The following is a 17,511-nucleotide window of genomic DNA, read 5'->3' on the forward strand; positions in this document are numbered from 1 at the left end:
AGCAGTGACTGCTTAGATATACTTTAAAAATTCATAACTTTTGAACGGATAGTCTGATTTCCCCCAAACTTCTCTGATGTGTTCTACTGATATTGCTGCATTCATTCAATCCACATGTCTACGAAGGTGGACTTCAGGGTTGATGGCCTCCAAGTTATCCTGAAAACCCAATGCCTAGCATCAGGCCCATGAGGGGGTAAAGAGAGACACTCACGCAGCATGGTGCGGCTTGTTGTACTGTGTCCTGCAATTCTTCCCCCAGTGACAGTTTGCTCTTGCTGCTATGTGGGCTGCATTATGTACGGAAGACAACACACATGATAGTCTAACATTAATTAACTACCACATCTCAGGAACCAAGCAACTCAATGCATCATATTTGGAATTATAGAACACCTTAACAGATTGTTGCTTATCTCTGTGGTGATCTGATCAACATGCAATATTTGCTATTTCAACAAAGTACATTGTACCATTGTTCATTGTTGAGCATGCAATATCTGTTGAGCAATTTTGAATATTGCCCTCTAACGTGACATCAACCATGTGCATCTACTCCTAAGAAATGCTTTTTATTAAACTCGTAATCTTGGACCATAGTTCTCCTCTGATGTCACAATAAACATACTTTGCAGTGTGTGCTCAATCACTTATTGATTTCATCAACCCGTCACTTCCTTGTACAGCTGTATCATTTGCTTTTCCTGAAAACACAGTTGCAATTACTGTACTACATGTATATTCAGAAACCAACCTACTGTATACGCTATAATTTTCGTGTACATAAATTTTCGCGAATTGCCGATGTCACACATTTTCGCGAGTGGTTAAATTCGCGAATGGGGGACCAGAGAAAATATGAAGTGGCAAAGAAAGTGTGAATTTTCAACTTACTAGCAACGAATGCTACAAGTACCACAGCGACTGGGCTGTGTATACTAAATGTAGTAACCGTTAGTTAGACGTGGACATGCATATTATGTACGTAAACAAGCTTTAATAGCCAGTATGGTCTGTTCGGTACGCCGTAAAATGTTCGTATCGTCAAGGCAAGGGATTCATTTTGGAAGGTAATATTTTCGCGTGTTGTTAATTTCGCGAATAGCTCCCGACTCGCGAAATTCGCGAAAATAAAACCCACGCGAAATATATAGCGTATACAGTATAACACTATCTGTAATGTCGGAGGTCTTGCACTAAACAAATAATGAACAAGATTTTGCAATCAGTACAAAATCTTGCACCAAGGCATTCGTGACCACTCACTATCTATACTGATAGATTGACAAGCTGAAATAACACAAGTTGATAATAATGGAGAAAGCACTAGCTGTCCTCTTCTAAGTGGAGATGATAAATGCTTCATTGAGAATCGAATCATAAAGATAGCATCGACAGGATTATGAGTTCTTTGACAAGTCTAACACTCGTCCATCACTTTTGAGTGCATGAAATTTCACTGAGCTGCCAAAGCTGACAACCTGAACGAATGATTGATTGATTCATGGGGAAGTTATGGACAGACTTTTGCCATATATGTTCCCATCAGTGACAACCACATGTAAATCTTGTTTATTTGAATTGATTTTGATAAAAAAAAAGAAAAAAAAAGAAAAGGAAATTCAATACTATTGAACCCTGTCAAGTGTATGTATAACCCGGCAGGTATGGGAAAGAGGTTCCATCGAGGGTCTGAGGCTTACCAGGGAGGTCGGAGGCAGGGATTGACACTCTGTACTCGTAAGCTAGGTCCCTGAAGATTGGCCAGGCACACATGAAACACATAGGGGTCTCTCCTGTCAAGTTATGCTGCCTTGTTTCTGAGGAAGCAACCAGATGACATTGAACACACATTAGCTGGCAATTGTACATGTTAATGATCACTGCACAAATTAATGCACTTTACGTGTATATGTATGGGTATCAAAATTAATTTCTTATGTTTTTTTATTGTTTTATCAATTTTTTTAATGTATTTCTTTGTTTTTTGAACTTTTGTTTTTGTTGTTTTTTTCAGCAGAATTTGTCATGCACATTTTTTGAAGCATAATTATACTAAAATAAATTGATTTCAGCCATTAAAATTAAAAATATGAATTCTTATATGAATTAATTGAAAAAACACAATTTGTATTGACTTTGTACACAAAATCACGTTTTTGAGCAATTTTGGGGTTGACGAAAATTTTTTGAAGGGGCGTGGCTTCGGAACGGTATGCCCGGGCACAACAAATTTGGTCTCAAAAGTTGCGCAAGACTTGAAAGTAAAAAGTCAGTGAGTGGCACGGTCAAAAAATTTTGCGCGCCGGAATGGTCGTGGAATTCGTCGGGGGGGGGGGGGGGGGGGCCAGGTAAGTTAGGGTTAAGAGGAAGGGAGGAGCAGTTAGACATAGCTACATTTCAACAGGTATTCGGTTGTCCAGTCTTTTGGACCTTCATTAGGATCCCGACTGAGTTGACTAGTGAAAATCAATCCTTACAGCAACTCTCTGCACAAAACAATATGGGTAGAATAATTACAATGCTTGTAAAGCATGGTAAACTAACAATTTTACAGTCCAATAATTTCAGTGAAAAAACTCTATATTTGGGTATCATACAATAACAACATTTATAAAATGGGTTCAAGAATGTAGCCAATTGGAAGCGCTGAAATGAGTCACATGTGCGTACATTAATTTCTCACTAACATGCACGGCCTGACGTCACAATGTTTACACTAGCAGTGCGCACTTAATCAGTTGTTACAAGCGCGTCGCGCGCTACTATACACGCTGTCAATCCTGTAAACAACTTCTAGTTCGGGCTGCCGGCCGGCCTTTCTTGTGTGCATAACATGTGTGGCGTACGTATACTCTTATACGTACAGTACTTATATGTGCGGGATTTCCGATTGGAGTGCGACGTGCGTAAATGTTTGGGACGAACATCTTCGGACATCTTGATTCTTCAGCGAGTGCTACATGTAGCTGACTGGTATTTACTGGTAGCTGTCGGGTATTTACAATGTAGTGCAACATGCACTCGGCTTCGCCTCATGCATGTTTCACAAATTGTAAATACCCTCGAGTGCGCTACATCTCCACTAACGCACTCTATCTTGTGCATCATTTGTATATTATAAAATGGGTTCAAGAATGTAGCCAATTGGAAGCGCTGAAATGAGTCACGTGTGCGTGCATTAATTTCTTCAGGTACACACTAAGAAGAGTCTCTCTTCCACCTCCCTGGCCTGACGTACGTCACAATGTTTACACTAGCAGTGCGCACTCAATCAGTTGTTACAAGTGCGTCACGCGCTACTATACGCGCTGTCAATCCTGTAAACAACTTCTAGTTCGGGCCGCGGGTTGCCACAACAGCCGGCGGCCTTTCTTGTGCATAACACGTGGCGTACGTATACTCTTATACGTACGTACAGTACTTATGTGCGGGATTTCCGAGTGCGACGTGCGTAAATGTTTGGGACGAACATCTTCGGACATCTTGACTTTTGAGCGAGTGCTACATGTAGCTGACTGGTATTGACCCACAAAGGTACGTGAATAATGCTGTTAGTTTTCGACCCATTTTATAAAACAAATGATGCACAGGATTATTTCGTGGCGTTAGTGAAGGTGCGGCGCTCTCTCGAGTATTGACAACGGTTGCAAACATGCACTCGGCTGCGCCTCGTGCATGTCGCACCATTGTCAATACTCTCGAGCGCGCCGCACCTTCACTAACACACTCTATCCTGTGCATCATTTGTATATTATGACAACTCATGGATTGTACGTAAAAATTATTAAAAAAATAGAAAAACAACTTTTCTCTCTTACGAGGTGAAGAAATGCTGCCAGCATCCAGCTTGTCAACGCATTTCCTCAGAATCTCCTTGGCTGTAGTGGCCCCATTACTCCTCATGTAGTCCTGTGAAAGAACATAAGAGAGACAAAGACTAAAGGGACATAGCTTAATAAAATGTTGCTTTTCAATGATTCTAATCACCGTCAAGTTGACAATAATGTAAAGAATAAAGAGCAGAAGAAAATTCTAAATACCTTCGATTGCATTTCAAGTGAAAACTGATCCACAGAAACATGAAAGAATCATATCTAGCAGTATAAAGCCAGATTACTAATTCATTCCATTAACAGATTTTTTTTTTTTTCAGAGATTTCATTTTAACTGAGGATCATCAATTCCTTTTTTCTTTAATTTTCATTTCAGATTCATTTGAATACTTACACCCCATTTACATGTATAACACACATTATTATAGTAACTGAAACCCCCCCCCCCCAAAAAAAAAAACGCATGGAGAGCACAGACCTCTATCAAGCAGCTCATTTTTATCCATAAATGTATGCCGAGATTGAACAATTTGACAAGGAAGCCTTGCGTTAACCTCATCAGCTCCAAATATGCGCAGCTTAAACTCCCTAGTTCATTGGCCCTATTTGCCAAAAGATAAAAAATCCTTCAAAAATTCATCAAAATTCTGGGATCACTATCAAAATCATATCATCTTTTCTTGTAAATTTCATCCAAACCTGTTTACAACTTTTTGAGTTATTTTGCAAAAGACACTATCAGCACTATTATCATTATTATTATTACTTTATCATTGCTACTACTTCTCTTTTTACTACTTCTAAAATAATAATAATAATAATAATAATAATAATAATAATAATAATAATAATAATAATAATAATAATAATAATAATAATAATAATAATGCCTGATGATAATAATAATATTATCATTATTATTATCATTATTATTATTATTATTATTATTATTATTATTATTATTATTATTATTATTATTATTATTATTATTATTATTATTATTATTATTATTATTATCATTGTTATTATTATCATTATCATTATTATCATTATTGTTATAACATAAATATTATCATTATCATTACTTACATCTGTATCACAAATGTACTTACAATGAATACTTGAGTCTCAAATGTGTTGCGGTTGATAATATCATGCAAGACTTGATCTTGAAAATGCATCTCTGAGGAAAAGCAATGAGCAAAGAAACATACAATTAAAACACACATTAACCTTGCAACAACAGATCCTAAATCAAGCATGAAATCAGAACACTTTTACTACAAAAATCCAAACTAAACACAACAGACCCAAGAATAAGATTCAAAGAAAGTATCTGCCAAATTTTGAGATCTGGACCAATAAATGGACGGACAAACGGAAGGACAGATGGACAGGATGGACAACCCGAAAACATAATGCCTCTGGCGACACTTCATGGCGGAGGCATAAAGACCATCCATATTCCATTAAATTTTAGATATCAGTACGTATTGAAATTCCCTACAGTCCCTTTTAATACAGACCTTTTAATTTGTTGAGACAGCCGTAACAATTGTGCTTCCGGCAACCCCAGTACAAATGGCAGAAGTATCGTCTGCATACACCACCTTAGATGGAAATATTCACAGAAGGAAAAGATAAACATCATCAATGCTCTCAGATGGATGGATGTTGGGCCAATTTTGTTATCTGCCATATGAAATATAAGCTGCTGTATCTATGAGACAACATTGAATATCATCTTGTGTAGCAAAGACTGCTCTTCAACTCATTCTACATAAAGTTAAAGGACAAGTTCACCCTCACAGACATGTGGATTGAGTGAATGTGGCAATATTAATCAAACACATCAGCAAGAGTTTGAGGAAAGTTGGACAATCCATTTAAAAGTTATGAATTTTTGAAGTTTCTGCTCAGCCACTGCTGGATGAGAAGGCTACTACAGCTTGCGATGTCATATGTGTACAACGATATAAGGAAAATTCAAGTTATTTTCACTTTTCTCGCATAATAAAAGAACATTTGACTTTTCTCTTTCAGAAGGCAAGGGGGAATAATATTACCCTTAACATACGTCAGTGACAAGTCGAGGAAATGTGCACTTTTTTCAAAAAGTAAACTTTTGTGAAATTCTCTTCATATTTTCCTTATATATTTTTGTATGCATGTGACATCATACACTGTAGTAGTCTTCTCATCCAGCAGTGACTGTGCAGATACTTTAAAAATTCATAACTTTTGAACGGATTGTTCAATTTTCTCGATTAACATGCATTTTATATACATTGTAGGTCTAGGCCCTAAGAGAAGTACTAACTGTTAGATTTAACATTCGACTCACCGTAGATTTCTTGCATACAGAGTGATAACCTTGTTTACGTACAGCTAGCTCAGCCGCGGATGTGCGCATTGCTAGCTACTTTCTGCGTTCAGTGCTCTATGCGCGCATTCGATGAAAGGTTTGGCCTTGTCCTACTACGTCCCTCGCGGCGCAAATCTCTGCGTAGACAAAGTGTAGGCATGCTGTAAGCGATCAGTGTAGTGGCACGACCGTGCTAATTTACGAAAGTTTTCCCATAATCATGTCATGCAATCTAACCAATCACAGCCCATATCTTACTCTACCTATTTACTATAGACAAATGAATACCCCTGGTAGACAGGTTGACAGATGAATAGATAGACAGATAGAGAGAGAAATGGATAAATGAATAGATAGACATATATGGATAGATAAATAATGATATATGAATAATAGATATATCCGATAGATGGAAAGTCAGATGGATAGAAAGATAGAGAGATAGATAAACAGAAGAGAAAAAGAGAGATGGAGAGGGAAAAAAATGTTTGTGTCACTCACATCTCATTGGAGGAAGGTCTGCAGCTTCGGCCCGCAGTGGCATGATCTCTGAACAACAGTAGCAGTTCACATGGGAAGGGAACGGTTGGCACTGGAACGCAGGTGGCTGGGGCATCAGTACAGACACGCCCCCAACAATTTTGCTACGTCCCGTACTACCAGCAGAGTCAGAGGCAGCTCCTATTATTATACAATGCACAAACAAATATGGAAAGCCTGAAGTAACTACAGAGCAGAGGACTTCTAAAACTATTGTAATATCGTCAGCTGAGCATGACAAGGGCTGTAAGTTGCCACAACAGATATAGTGTTTGAGGCAACTTAATGTCCTTATCACTCTCACTCGATGGTATGAGAATCTTCAGAGGAATTAATACTACAAAGCATCCACCACAAATGATGGGAATCAGACCTAAAAATCTATGTTTAACTCTTTATGAGCCACATTCCCATGCCCAACTCAGTCGATGGCGTGCCAACTTCGTATATTCTACTCAGATGCACAAAGCGGCAAAACTTGGCATGTTCTCATCTATTTTCCTCACTACATGTCAAGCCTAACAGAAATCTATAAAAGTCACATAGATTTGAAAAAAAAAAAAAAATGTTTTCTCAAAGTATGACTACATTGTTGACTCAAAATAATGTGGCACACAGGGGGTTTCCACCATGGCACATAAAGAGTTAAACATGTCTCGGGTCTAATGAAGCCGATAACATCAGAGCTTCAACGCAATATCTGTGGCATCAACTTGCTAGTGACTGACTACCAGTTAAATGTTACTCTGCTTCAGGACAAAGAGCTTACAAGGATTCCTACGTCCATGTCATCATAATGAGCATGAACATTTGTGTATTACTATTGCAAAAATGCTGACATAATAGTGCTATTTAAATTTATGAATTCATGCATCAAGTTGTTGTTTTTTTGCAACTGATTGACAAACTGCCCTTCATCGATGTAAATAAGCACCACTTATTAAGTATTTTAGTAATAGCAATTATATTTAAAAAAATCAAGATTTACAAAAAGAATGAAGGGCAATTTGTCAGCCAGTTGCAATAAAACACAGCTCAACATGAGAATTCACAAGCTTAAATAAATACACAGTACCCACTGCATGTTACAAAGATTAAAACCAGCACTGGCTGTCAGGTGGAAGCTTGGTAGATTAGTGGATATTATGTAAAGATGCATGTCTGTTGATCAGGAGATCATAACTTAGCTTGAGACCAACCCAAGTATGTAAGTCCATGATTTTTTTATCATGGCTACTACTAAAACATTGAATTATCAGTGCATATTTACATCAATGAGCAATTGTGACCCTGCATCTCAAAACCGACAAAAGGTCGCCGGATATGGATTTTTAGTTAAGGGCAAATTCTGAAAGCACAGACTCTAAGCTTTACGATGATGTATATAGCTAAATTGAAATGGACTCTCCTAACCTATCTAAATATTGGAAAGGAAGCACACACTATGGACAAGTGTGACCCGAGAAAAAGGGCTCTGAAGTACAGGGTCTATCTGTCTATTCAAGCGCTTAATCTTTACCAAACCGTGCTAGCTGTGCGATGAATGGGACAAAAACAGGATGTAAACTACTGGAGCAACAGCAATGAAGGGATTATCAGATTAAGTTGAAATTGAGCATGCTCTATAAACATATTCTGTCCATGATTAATGCCAACTTTCAAAGCAGTAGCGTTATCCATTCAAAAGTTATCAGACATGAAAGTGAAGAATGTGCAAAGAATTGTCAAGAAATGAAAAGTAGCCTCTAGGACATACCTGATCTCACTACTCTACAAAAAAAGGTTGTAGAAAAACTGCTGAAAATGCATTTTCACATTCATTTTATGATCCCAAACTTAAGAATAATGTAGAAGAAGGGTAGGTTTTTCAGAAAATATGCAAAACTTAATATCGACTTGGTTGACCCGTTTCACCTTTTTTGAGTCCTCACTTAAAATCAAGGGGTGTGACTTTTTGTTTGTTTTGTAGTGCACGGTCACAATTTGTTAATCAGTCCCAACAGTGGAAGACCTACTTTTTTGAAAAATATGAATATAGATTTCCACACATGAAGAAGGAAGGACTAAAAATAGTGAACACAGACAAATTGGCAGCTCTGCTTTTTATGCCTGTATGCATAGCCATATTATGTATCCTGCAAGATGGTACCCTGGCCTTAAAGGTAGGGAATCCCATTTGCATGCCTTAAATGAAGAGTTGTATAAACACAGTGGTATGTTGAAGAGAGTATCATTTTAGAAACTCCCATAAAGTATTGAAAGTGGAAGGTAACATTTAGTACATTTTTATTGACCGTTAGATTTTGAATTGAATTCTTTTCGGGGCTCACCGTAAATTCCAGTACATTACTAGGCTACCTTTGCAGATCCATGCACTGCATGTGTGTCCATCATGTATTATTTTGTGAATAAAGTTCATCAAAACTTACAAACATTTCTATATATATTCTTGCCACACACTCTATATGTCATATATATCACATCAGCCCTTATACTTTTAGATTTGTGTTCATAGATAAAAAAATACAGAAGACTGCAACAAAAAGGCTTAAGTGTGGCTGACACACAGAACTACTGAGTAGTTGAGTTTTGTGCATTATTCAAATTGTAGATAACTGTTGACTTCCAAATTTCTAAGCAGTGGCCTAAACAAGTCCCCTGAGGTTCATATTTAATGTTTTGCTGCATTTTGGGAGTTCTGTAAAAGGTATCCCCTACCTTTAAGTCAATTTCCCACAATTCAGACACACCCACTCAGGCATATCAATGCCAGAATTATGCTTGGAGGTGAATGTGATACACTGTGGTAACTGCTCTCAGAAGGATTAAAGGGATGGTATAGTATTGGTCGAGGTGAGGATTCAGGTTTTAACTTTTTACGAGACACTTTGAAACCACTCCATGAAATGTTCAAGAGCATGCAATTTTAAGAGGAATTCAAAGTTTATTTGATGAAAAACAGTTTTGAAATGGCTGAGATATCTAAAAACAAAGTACAACAAAGCTATCTTAATAAAAGGTGGGACCCACCTTTTATTATAGTAGAGTAGATAAGCCGAAGAATTGTGCAAAATTTGACTAAAGCATGAAACTTTCACCATTGTTAGTACATGCTATAAGATTAATTTTAAGATCGGGAGGTAAGTCTGAATTGACCTCTGATGACCTCTAGAGGTCAATGACCTCAAAATCTAAGAAAATTGATATTTTGCGTCATTGGTTAATGATAAACACAATAATGATGTACTAAAACTTGATATTTGTCACAGTGAAATTGTCTTTATGTTCCACAGAGCCCTGACAGGATTCTACCTTTGACCTCTGATGACCTCCAGAGGTCAATGACCTCAAAATGTCAGAAAATTGATATTTTTCATCATTGGTTAATGATAAAACACAGTAATGATGTACTAAAACTTAATTTTTGTCACAGTGAAATTGTCTTTATATTCCACAGAGCCCTGACAGGTTTCTATCTTTGACGTCTGATGACCTTCAGAGGTCAATGACCTCAAAATGTCAGAAAATTGATATTTTAATGTGTCACTCATAACTGAAACACGATAATTATGTACTAAAAACTAATTTTTGTAAGAGGAATTGCCTCAATGTTCCACTGAGCCTTTCGAGTCAGATTTCTACCTTTGACCTCTGATGACCTCAGATGACCTATGATGAGGCCAATGACCTCAAAATGTCAGAACATTGATATTTGGTGCAATTGGTTGATGACAAACATGATTTAGATGTTATATTCATTTGTATTGCAATTGAATTGTTTTCCTATTCCACAGAGCAAGAGAAATTACTCACGTGTCTCTACCTTTGACCTCTGAGGAAGGTGACAGGCCAATGACCTCAAAATATCAGAATATTGATATTCTATGTATAGTCAATGGTCAACTTTGTAATACCCGATGTACAATCATTTATGCTATAATAGAAGAATCGTGTCATTCCATGGAACATTGGTCATTAGCCTGTGCATTATATCCAACTTTGACCTCTCAGGACAATGAGAGGTCACTGAGGTCACATGTGTAGGCTTACCTGTATTGATGTTTGGCTTCATTGGTGAAATCATAAATGCTTAATCATGTACAAATCACGCACTAATGTTTTGATCAAAGTATGTATGCATATTCCACAGAGCATTGGTTTATAGTAACAGGTCTCTGAAATGTGAGAGGTCAATTACTTCAGAAATAAGCTTATGTTTCTTGAATGATGGCAGTGACCTCAAATACAACTGTTATGTTTGGGTTAGTTATGTAGACTAGCAAATATAGGCAAATATGGCCATTATCTCGACACTCGAGGAAAACAAGGCCCACGAGACTGATATACAGAGTGTCTATTCAGTGTAAGTCTCATAGATCTTTCCCCCCATTTGTCGGACTCATTATGGGACTGGTTTGCCTAAGTGTCAAGCTCATGGGCAATATTTGCATAGTTTCCAGCTGGTGGGCCTGTATTGGCTGGTGTAAAGCTGGTGGGTTGTTACAGTATGACTGCGATGAATGACTCATGGTCCTGGAGTATACAGTCCACAGCTGCGACATCATGGACCATCTTGAAAACTTCGACATACTGTGAGGCCCAACATGCATTCCACATGAAGCAATCCTGTGTATTGCAACTAGCTATTGCCATCCGTGACCTACCCAGGGAATAGATAAGCATTCATGGCAAACCATGGAGAAAGCGGATTGTGCAAAATATTTTGGAGTTCCAATAGGAGGCTCAGCTGGAATCAAATCGCCACAACAGCTTAAAAAGGTTATACTTCAACCAAAGACTCTCTCCAGACGAAGATACGAGTATCATAAAGTTCAGGTGTTTTGCTACTCCATGCCGCTCAGGACTGTCCTGGAATATGCATGCATCATCTGGGATCCATTCACCCAGGTGAAACATCATGAAGTTTGGAATGATCCAGAGAAGATATGCACTCTTTAGCTGCAATGACCATCATATGCAAAACAAGCAGTGTTACAGCCACACTTGAAAAACAAAACAAAGCAAAACAAAACAAAACTACAATGGCAATCCCTGTAAGAAATTCAGCGATGATGTTCTGCATCAAGAGCCCCACAATATTTACTCCGCAGGAAGTTGTGGCTCTATTGCTGCATTCTTCAAAAAGGGCAAATGACCAAAAATGTCAGGCATCATTTGCAAGAACACAAAGTCGGCCTACTCCCAAAAAAGGTGGCGGCTACTCTCGGCCACTGTCTCTTGTATCTCTTTGAAACACTTCAGGAGAGAGATACTCAATATTCAGCTCTGTTATTAAAGATACATATAAGTCTCTCTTTTTGTTTTTGCATTTGTTTGTTGTTTTTTGCTTCATATAGCTCTTTGGATACCTTCTTTAACCAATTAAGAAAAGGCTCCATGGCAGAATATTACAAGATTACACAGTATAATGAAGAAGAAGAAGAAGAAGAAGAAGAAGAAGAAGAAGAAGAAGAAGAAGAAGAATAGGGAAACAAGATCTGCTGTCAATGATGCAGAGCCAATACCAATCAGTTCCATGGCAGATCTTAGTCGGCACTGCAAAGGTTTGGATGTCTCTCTCTGTTGACAAAGTATATTCTAAAGCTCCAAGTAAGTCCATGGGGTGGTTTACATTGTCTGGGCATAGAGGGTTGGGTTGGGTATATGAGGATATGATGCTTTGTTATAACAATTAGGTCTGAGATATCCATTTTTTATGTTTGTTTTGACCATCCCGCATGGATCTCCAACGAAAAGGAATGATAATGTGTTAGACCCAGCCGCCACCGTGTTTTTTCAATAGATTTTGATATTACAGTGTAGTTGAGAAAAAAGTAACCGCTCATTGTCCTAGATGGAAGTCAAAATTGAACTGTGTGTGGAATACTCTGCATACAATTTTGGACACACACACACACACACAATGCATTTTTTTTTAAAATATGATTATTATTTCATAAGCAGCTGGCCATTACAAACCAATGAGACCAGACATCAATATTCTTACATTTTGATGCATATCTTTCAATATCCTCCAGGGGTCAGAGCATCATCGCAAATGTTCATGTGAAATGAGTACACGCCTTTTGAGTTGCTCACTTTTATTGCTATAGAAATACACAATATGTGCATCATGTCAATCATTAAATATTGTATCAGTTTCATTTTCAGTCTTGGATTATTTTTTCTATGTACAAATAAAATCGTGGCAAAGTAAACAACTTTCACATCAAAATATAAACGAGAATACTAAAAAAGAAATAGATGTAATAACGTGCAAGGCAAATACCAGGCCTACATCATTTTAAGGTATACAGGTGAAGGAAATCACCTTATTGATAAACAATTAACTTGACTGGGATAGCGACCACTGAACAATATTGTATCTTAAAACTCTCTCTTCTTTTCAACAAGTGGAATAAAACACATGTACATACCAGGGCATCAGTTTGGAGGAGGGGTGGGGTGGTGACAGGGATAGTTGACCCCCACCCCATTAAATTCTGAGATGTGGACTATGTTTTGTTGTTGTTAGTTTTTGTTGTTTTTTGTTTTTTACTTTTTAGACAGAAAACTGCCCAAGTTTTTCACTTTAAGTGTGCATCGGATTGTTAAAATTTAATTCTGAAATGCAAAATCTCCCTTCTGTGAGAGGGGATATCTCCTTTCGATAGACTCCTTCCCCCTGCTTGGTTCCTTCCACAGATATAACATACTTTGGGGAATGATAATTTCCCTTATTCTATGAAAAATGTTTTTAAGAGATATTTTTATTTGAATTCCAAAGATGAAAAGGCTTTCCCATATATGCACGATTGTTCATTGTGGAGGGCAAGAGGCATTTGCCCCGCCTCCCGAGAAAATATGGGAGGGGGAATGGTGGGGACATAAAACTTTGCCTCCAAGTATTTCCTGAGATTGAGATTTTTTTTCTTCACTTTTTTGACAGAAAATGAATTGTCACTGAACATTTCAGCTATAGTATGCACCAGATTAAAAGGCAGAATCTCCTTTGCATACCCCCTCCCCCACACTATCTTTCGTTATGTCCCCTTCCATATACGCTCAGTGCTTTTGTCCCATTTTTTGTTCTATATCATCACAAAGTATGTACTAGATCTTTAATTTCAGTTCCGACATATTAAAGAAAATCCCTCTTGTTGGAGGGGGTAGTGTATCTTTCAATTAACAATCCCTCCTCGGTTTTTACCCTTAGATTTGGTACACTCCTTTTACTGATAATTTCCCAAATATTCCATCATAAATGTGTATACTAGATTTTTTTTTTACATTTCTATTCTTACTGCAAAGGCTCCCTCGCATGGGAAGGATTGGGGGACAGCCCCTTTCATACCCTCCTCTCGCTGTATCAACCTCTCCTCCATGCATTGATTATGGCTACACATTTGGGTATGGACTTTTTTTTCAAAATGGTAGTTCAACCAAGAGTGGCACGAGATCATTGAATTGCAAACAAAAGAATGCAAAAGCTCCATAATGTGGGAGGGGGATACCTCCACCCACATCCTTCTGTCGATTGGTTTTCCTCCATAGATGGCTGACTTACTACACCTTTTTGATACAATTTCGAGGTATTCCTTCAAAAGTGCCTGTGTGCCAGGTCGTTGAATCTCATTTCTCAAAATACAAGAGCTCTGTCGAATGGGAGTGGAATACCCTACCCTCGCCAACCCTGCGCTTGCTGGGTTCCCATCCATATAGACTTGGTACACCTAGGTGATCCATAATTTTCCAAATATTCCCCAAAAGTATGCATCAGATTCTTAAAAAAAAAAAAAAAAAAAAACTTCGTCTTTGGGAGGAGGGTAGGTGAGATGCGCCCACACCCCATCAACTTCCGTATAAGTGATGACGCACACATTAAACAAGAGCCACACTGAATCACTGATTTCAGGTCTAAACCTGCAAAAATCCAATCCCCCACCCACATCCTCCCCCTCCCCCTCCGCTTCATTCCTTTGCACCATGAACTTATGCTTTTACATATTTTCCAAGTTCCCCCCCCCCCCCACGTGAAAACAGATCGACACCCCTTGCTCTGTGCACATACCCGACTTAGATAATTACCTGAAAAGTTCTGCGGAATGAGTAGCCACCTTTTTGGTAACAGAAATGCATGGTTTGTAAGCCCTACATTATAAACAACTATTAACTATCGCAATATCAATATTAACATCCTCACATTTCATTCGAGGTATTTGACCTTGTGTGATTTTCATAGGTGAACGGTAATGGCTCGTTAATAAACAGGGCCTACGAGTGCTCTCTAAAACATCATCATGTTTACCATTGATGATGCCAAACTATTCTGATACTTTGAGGTCAGTGACCTCTCGAGATCATCAGAGGTCAAAGGCAGAAACTCCTCTGTGTGCCTTGGAATATGAAGACGATGTCATTGTACACAGATATGCTTGTTTTGTACATCTTTACCATGTTTGACCTTTCACCAATGATGTCATACTTCAATATTCTGATATTCTGAGGTCATTGACCTTTCAAGGTCATCAGAGGTCAAAGGTAGAAACCTGTCTGCTCTTTAGAATATGAAGACAATTTCATTGTAAGACAGATATGCTTGTTTTGTACATCTTAACAATGGTTACCATTAACCAATGACATCACAGATCAATATAATATTTTGAGGTCATTGACCTCCAAAGGTCATCAGAGGTCAAAGGTTAAAACCTGTCAATGCTCTGTGGAATCAGAAAATGGTTTCCCTGAAGTATAGATGCCTGTTTAGTGAATCAGAACCACATATATCATTCACAAATGTCTAAAAACATCGATATTTTGATATTTAAAGTTCATTGACCTCTGGAGGTCATCAGAGGTCAAAGGTAAAAACCTGTCAGTGCTCTGTTGAATCTGGAAATGATTTCACTGTGGTATAAATGCATGTTTAGTGCAACATAACCACATATATCATTTGCAAATGTCTAAAAACATCGATTTTCTGATATCTAAAGTACATTGACCTCTGGAGGTCATCAGAGGTCAAATCAGACTTACCTCCCGATCTTAAAATAAATCTTATGGTATGTGCTAACACTGGTGAAAGTTTCATGCTTTAGTCAAATTTTGCACAATTCACGTGATTTTGAGGGCTTATCTGCTCTACTATTAGGATTGCTTTATTTTGGATATCTCTGCAATTTCCAAACCAATTTTCATCAAATAAACTTTGACTTCCTCTTAGAATTATATGATCTTTCATATTTTGTGAGAGGTTTCTAATAATTTCAACAAATTATCATCGAAAACATTGGAAACCAAAATTCACACCTCAACCGAAACTGTACCATCCCTTTAAGCAATAATCCTGGTATTAAGGGTTCTTCCTGGACATTGTATGCTGATTGCTAAACAAAAGTTCATCAGTGGATGTCCCTATCAGCAAACACAATCTAACATGACTGGACCCATTCCCACCTCACCTGCTCCCGATGGACCTGCGCTGCTCGTTGATGGCCCAGGTGTGCCACAGATGGCGCTGGAGAGGGCCGTTACTGCGAAGAAGTTAAGTGGTTGGACGGGTGACACATAATGGGGACACTGTCTGCAGGCTCTGCGTGAATTTTACAAAATAATCAGTGTCAGAAAGACAATAAACAAAAAGTCTCTAGAATTCAAACATTTCTGTTTTTAATACTACAGAAGCAAAATTCAAGAGGACTTTTAAGTGGTATCAAACATCCAAGGAAGAAAGGATATGCTGAAAATCTATGTGTATTTCCTGGACTTTGTGTGTAACATACTTTAATATCTGAGGCAAAGACAACAAACACTTTAGACTCAGTTATCCAAAATAAACAGAGGGCAATAACTGAGCAGAATTACTTTGTTGTAGGGTTGTAAAAATCAATGTAATATGACTGCAAATTGGACCAGAAATGATGAGAATTAACAGACATGGAAAGCAATAAAATGATAAGAGTTCTGCTAAAGTTGAAAAGAAGAATGCTATTTGTTAAAAGTTTCATACCTGGCTCCTATATCTTTTTTTTTTCCAAATCATCCTAGACCGAGTACATCAGTGAATGGCACATCACTTTAATAGGGATGACAAGCCATATATATGACTATATATATATGACAAGCCATCTATATATATCTATATCTATATCTATATATATATATATATATATATATATATATATATATGACAAGCCATATATATATATATATATATATATATATATATATATATACATATATATATATATATTTTTTTTTTTTTTGTGACCATGTGTTGATATTTGATAACATTTTCACAGAAAGGCAATGAAGACTGGTATCACTGTTAAGTGAGAAGTGCATTACATATTTGTGGACTTAGAAGGAGGGAAGTCTAGGCATGATATAGGACCATAAAAATTTGAAGATTTCAAGAGTCTTCTTTTTACAAAGTGTTGTGGAATTATTGAGGGTTAAAAAGCAGGGGGGGGGGGGGGACAATCTGTTGGGAGGTAAGAGACACATTTTGGTCTGTCTACTCCCTATAGTACCCATAGGGCAACGGATGACTCCAGGGCCCTGTGGCCCTGCCACAGCAACACTCACGGTTGGACGGCTACAGGGGAAGGTTCGTCACTTTCGTACTCATCGTCCGGGTCGTAGTCGCCCTCCTCATCCTCGTCATCATCATCGATATCCTGTGAATAGTCAATTGTCTGAAGGGCAGGGCAGGCAAGCGAATATCGAAATGCAAACAAAACGTACATCAATCTATGTTTACAGTGAAGT

The 17,511-nt window shown here is 37.8% G+C and overlaps 1 protein-coding gene across 1 annotated transcript in view; it reads right to left on the reverse strand.

Moving 5' to 3' along the window:
- Positions 1 to 210: 210 nt before the first annotated feature.
- The window catches only part of LOC140227477 (E3 ubiquitin-protein ligase CHFR-like), a 28,848-nt gene continuing 11,547 nt past the window's right edge, over positions 211 to 17,511 (reverse strand). The window contains exons 12-19 of the mRNA XM_072307880.1: positions 17,329 to 17,438; positions 16,203 to 16,333; positions 6,703 to 6,882; positions 5,363 to 5,446; positions 4,949 to 5,019; positions 3,822 to 3,912; positions 1,704 to 1,820; positions 211 to 290 (exon numbers count right to left, since the gene is read on the reverse strand). Of these exons, the coding sequence (XP_072163981.1) occupies positions 211 to 290; positions 1,704 to 1,820; positions 3,822 to 3,912; positions 4,949 to 5,019; positions 5,363 to 5,446; positions 6,703 to 6,882; positions 16,203 to 16,333; positions 17,329 to 17,438 (864 nt within the window). The remainder of the gene's footprint in view (positions 291 to 1,703; positions 1,821 to 3,821; positions 3,913 to 4,948; positions 5,020 to 5,362; positions 5,447 to 6,702; positions 6,883 to 16,202; positions 16,334 to 17,328; positions 17,439 to 17,511) is intronic.

The sequence above is a fragment of the Diadema setosum genome, chromosome 4, assembly GCF_964275005.1.
Source record: "Diadema setosum chromosome 4, eeDiaSeto1, whole genome shotgun sequence".
In the NCBI taxonomy this organism is placed as follows: domain Eukaryota; kingdom Metazoa; phylum Echinodermata; class Echinoidea; order Diadematoida; family Diadematidae; genus Diadema; species Diadema setosum.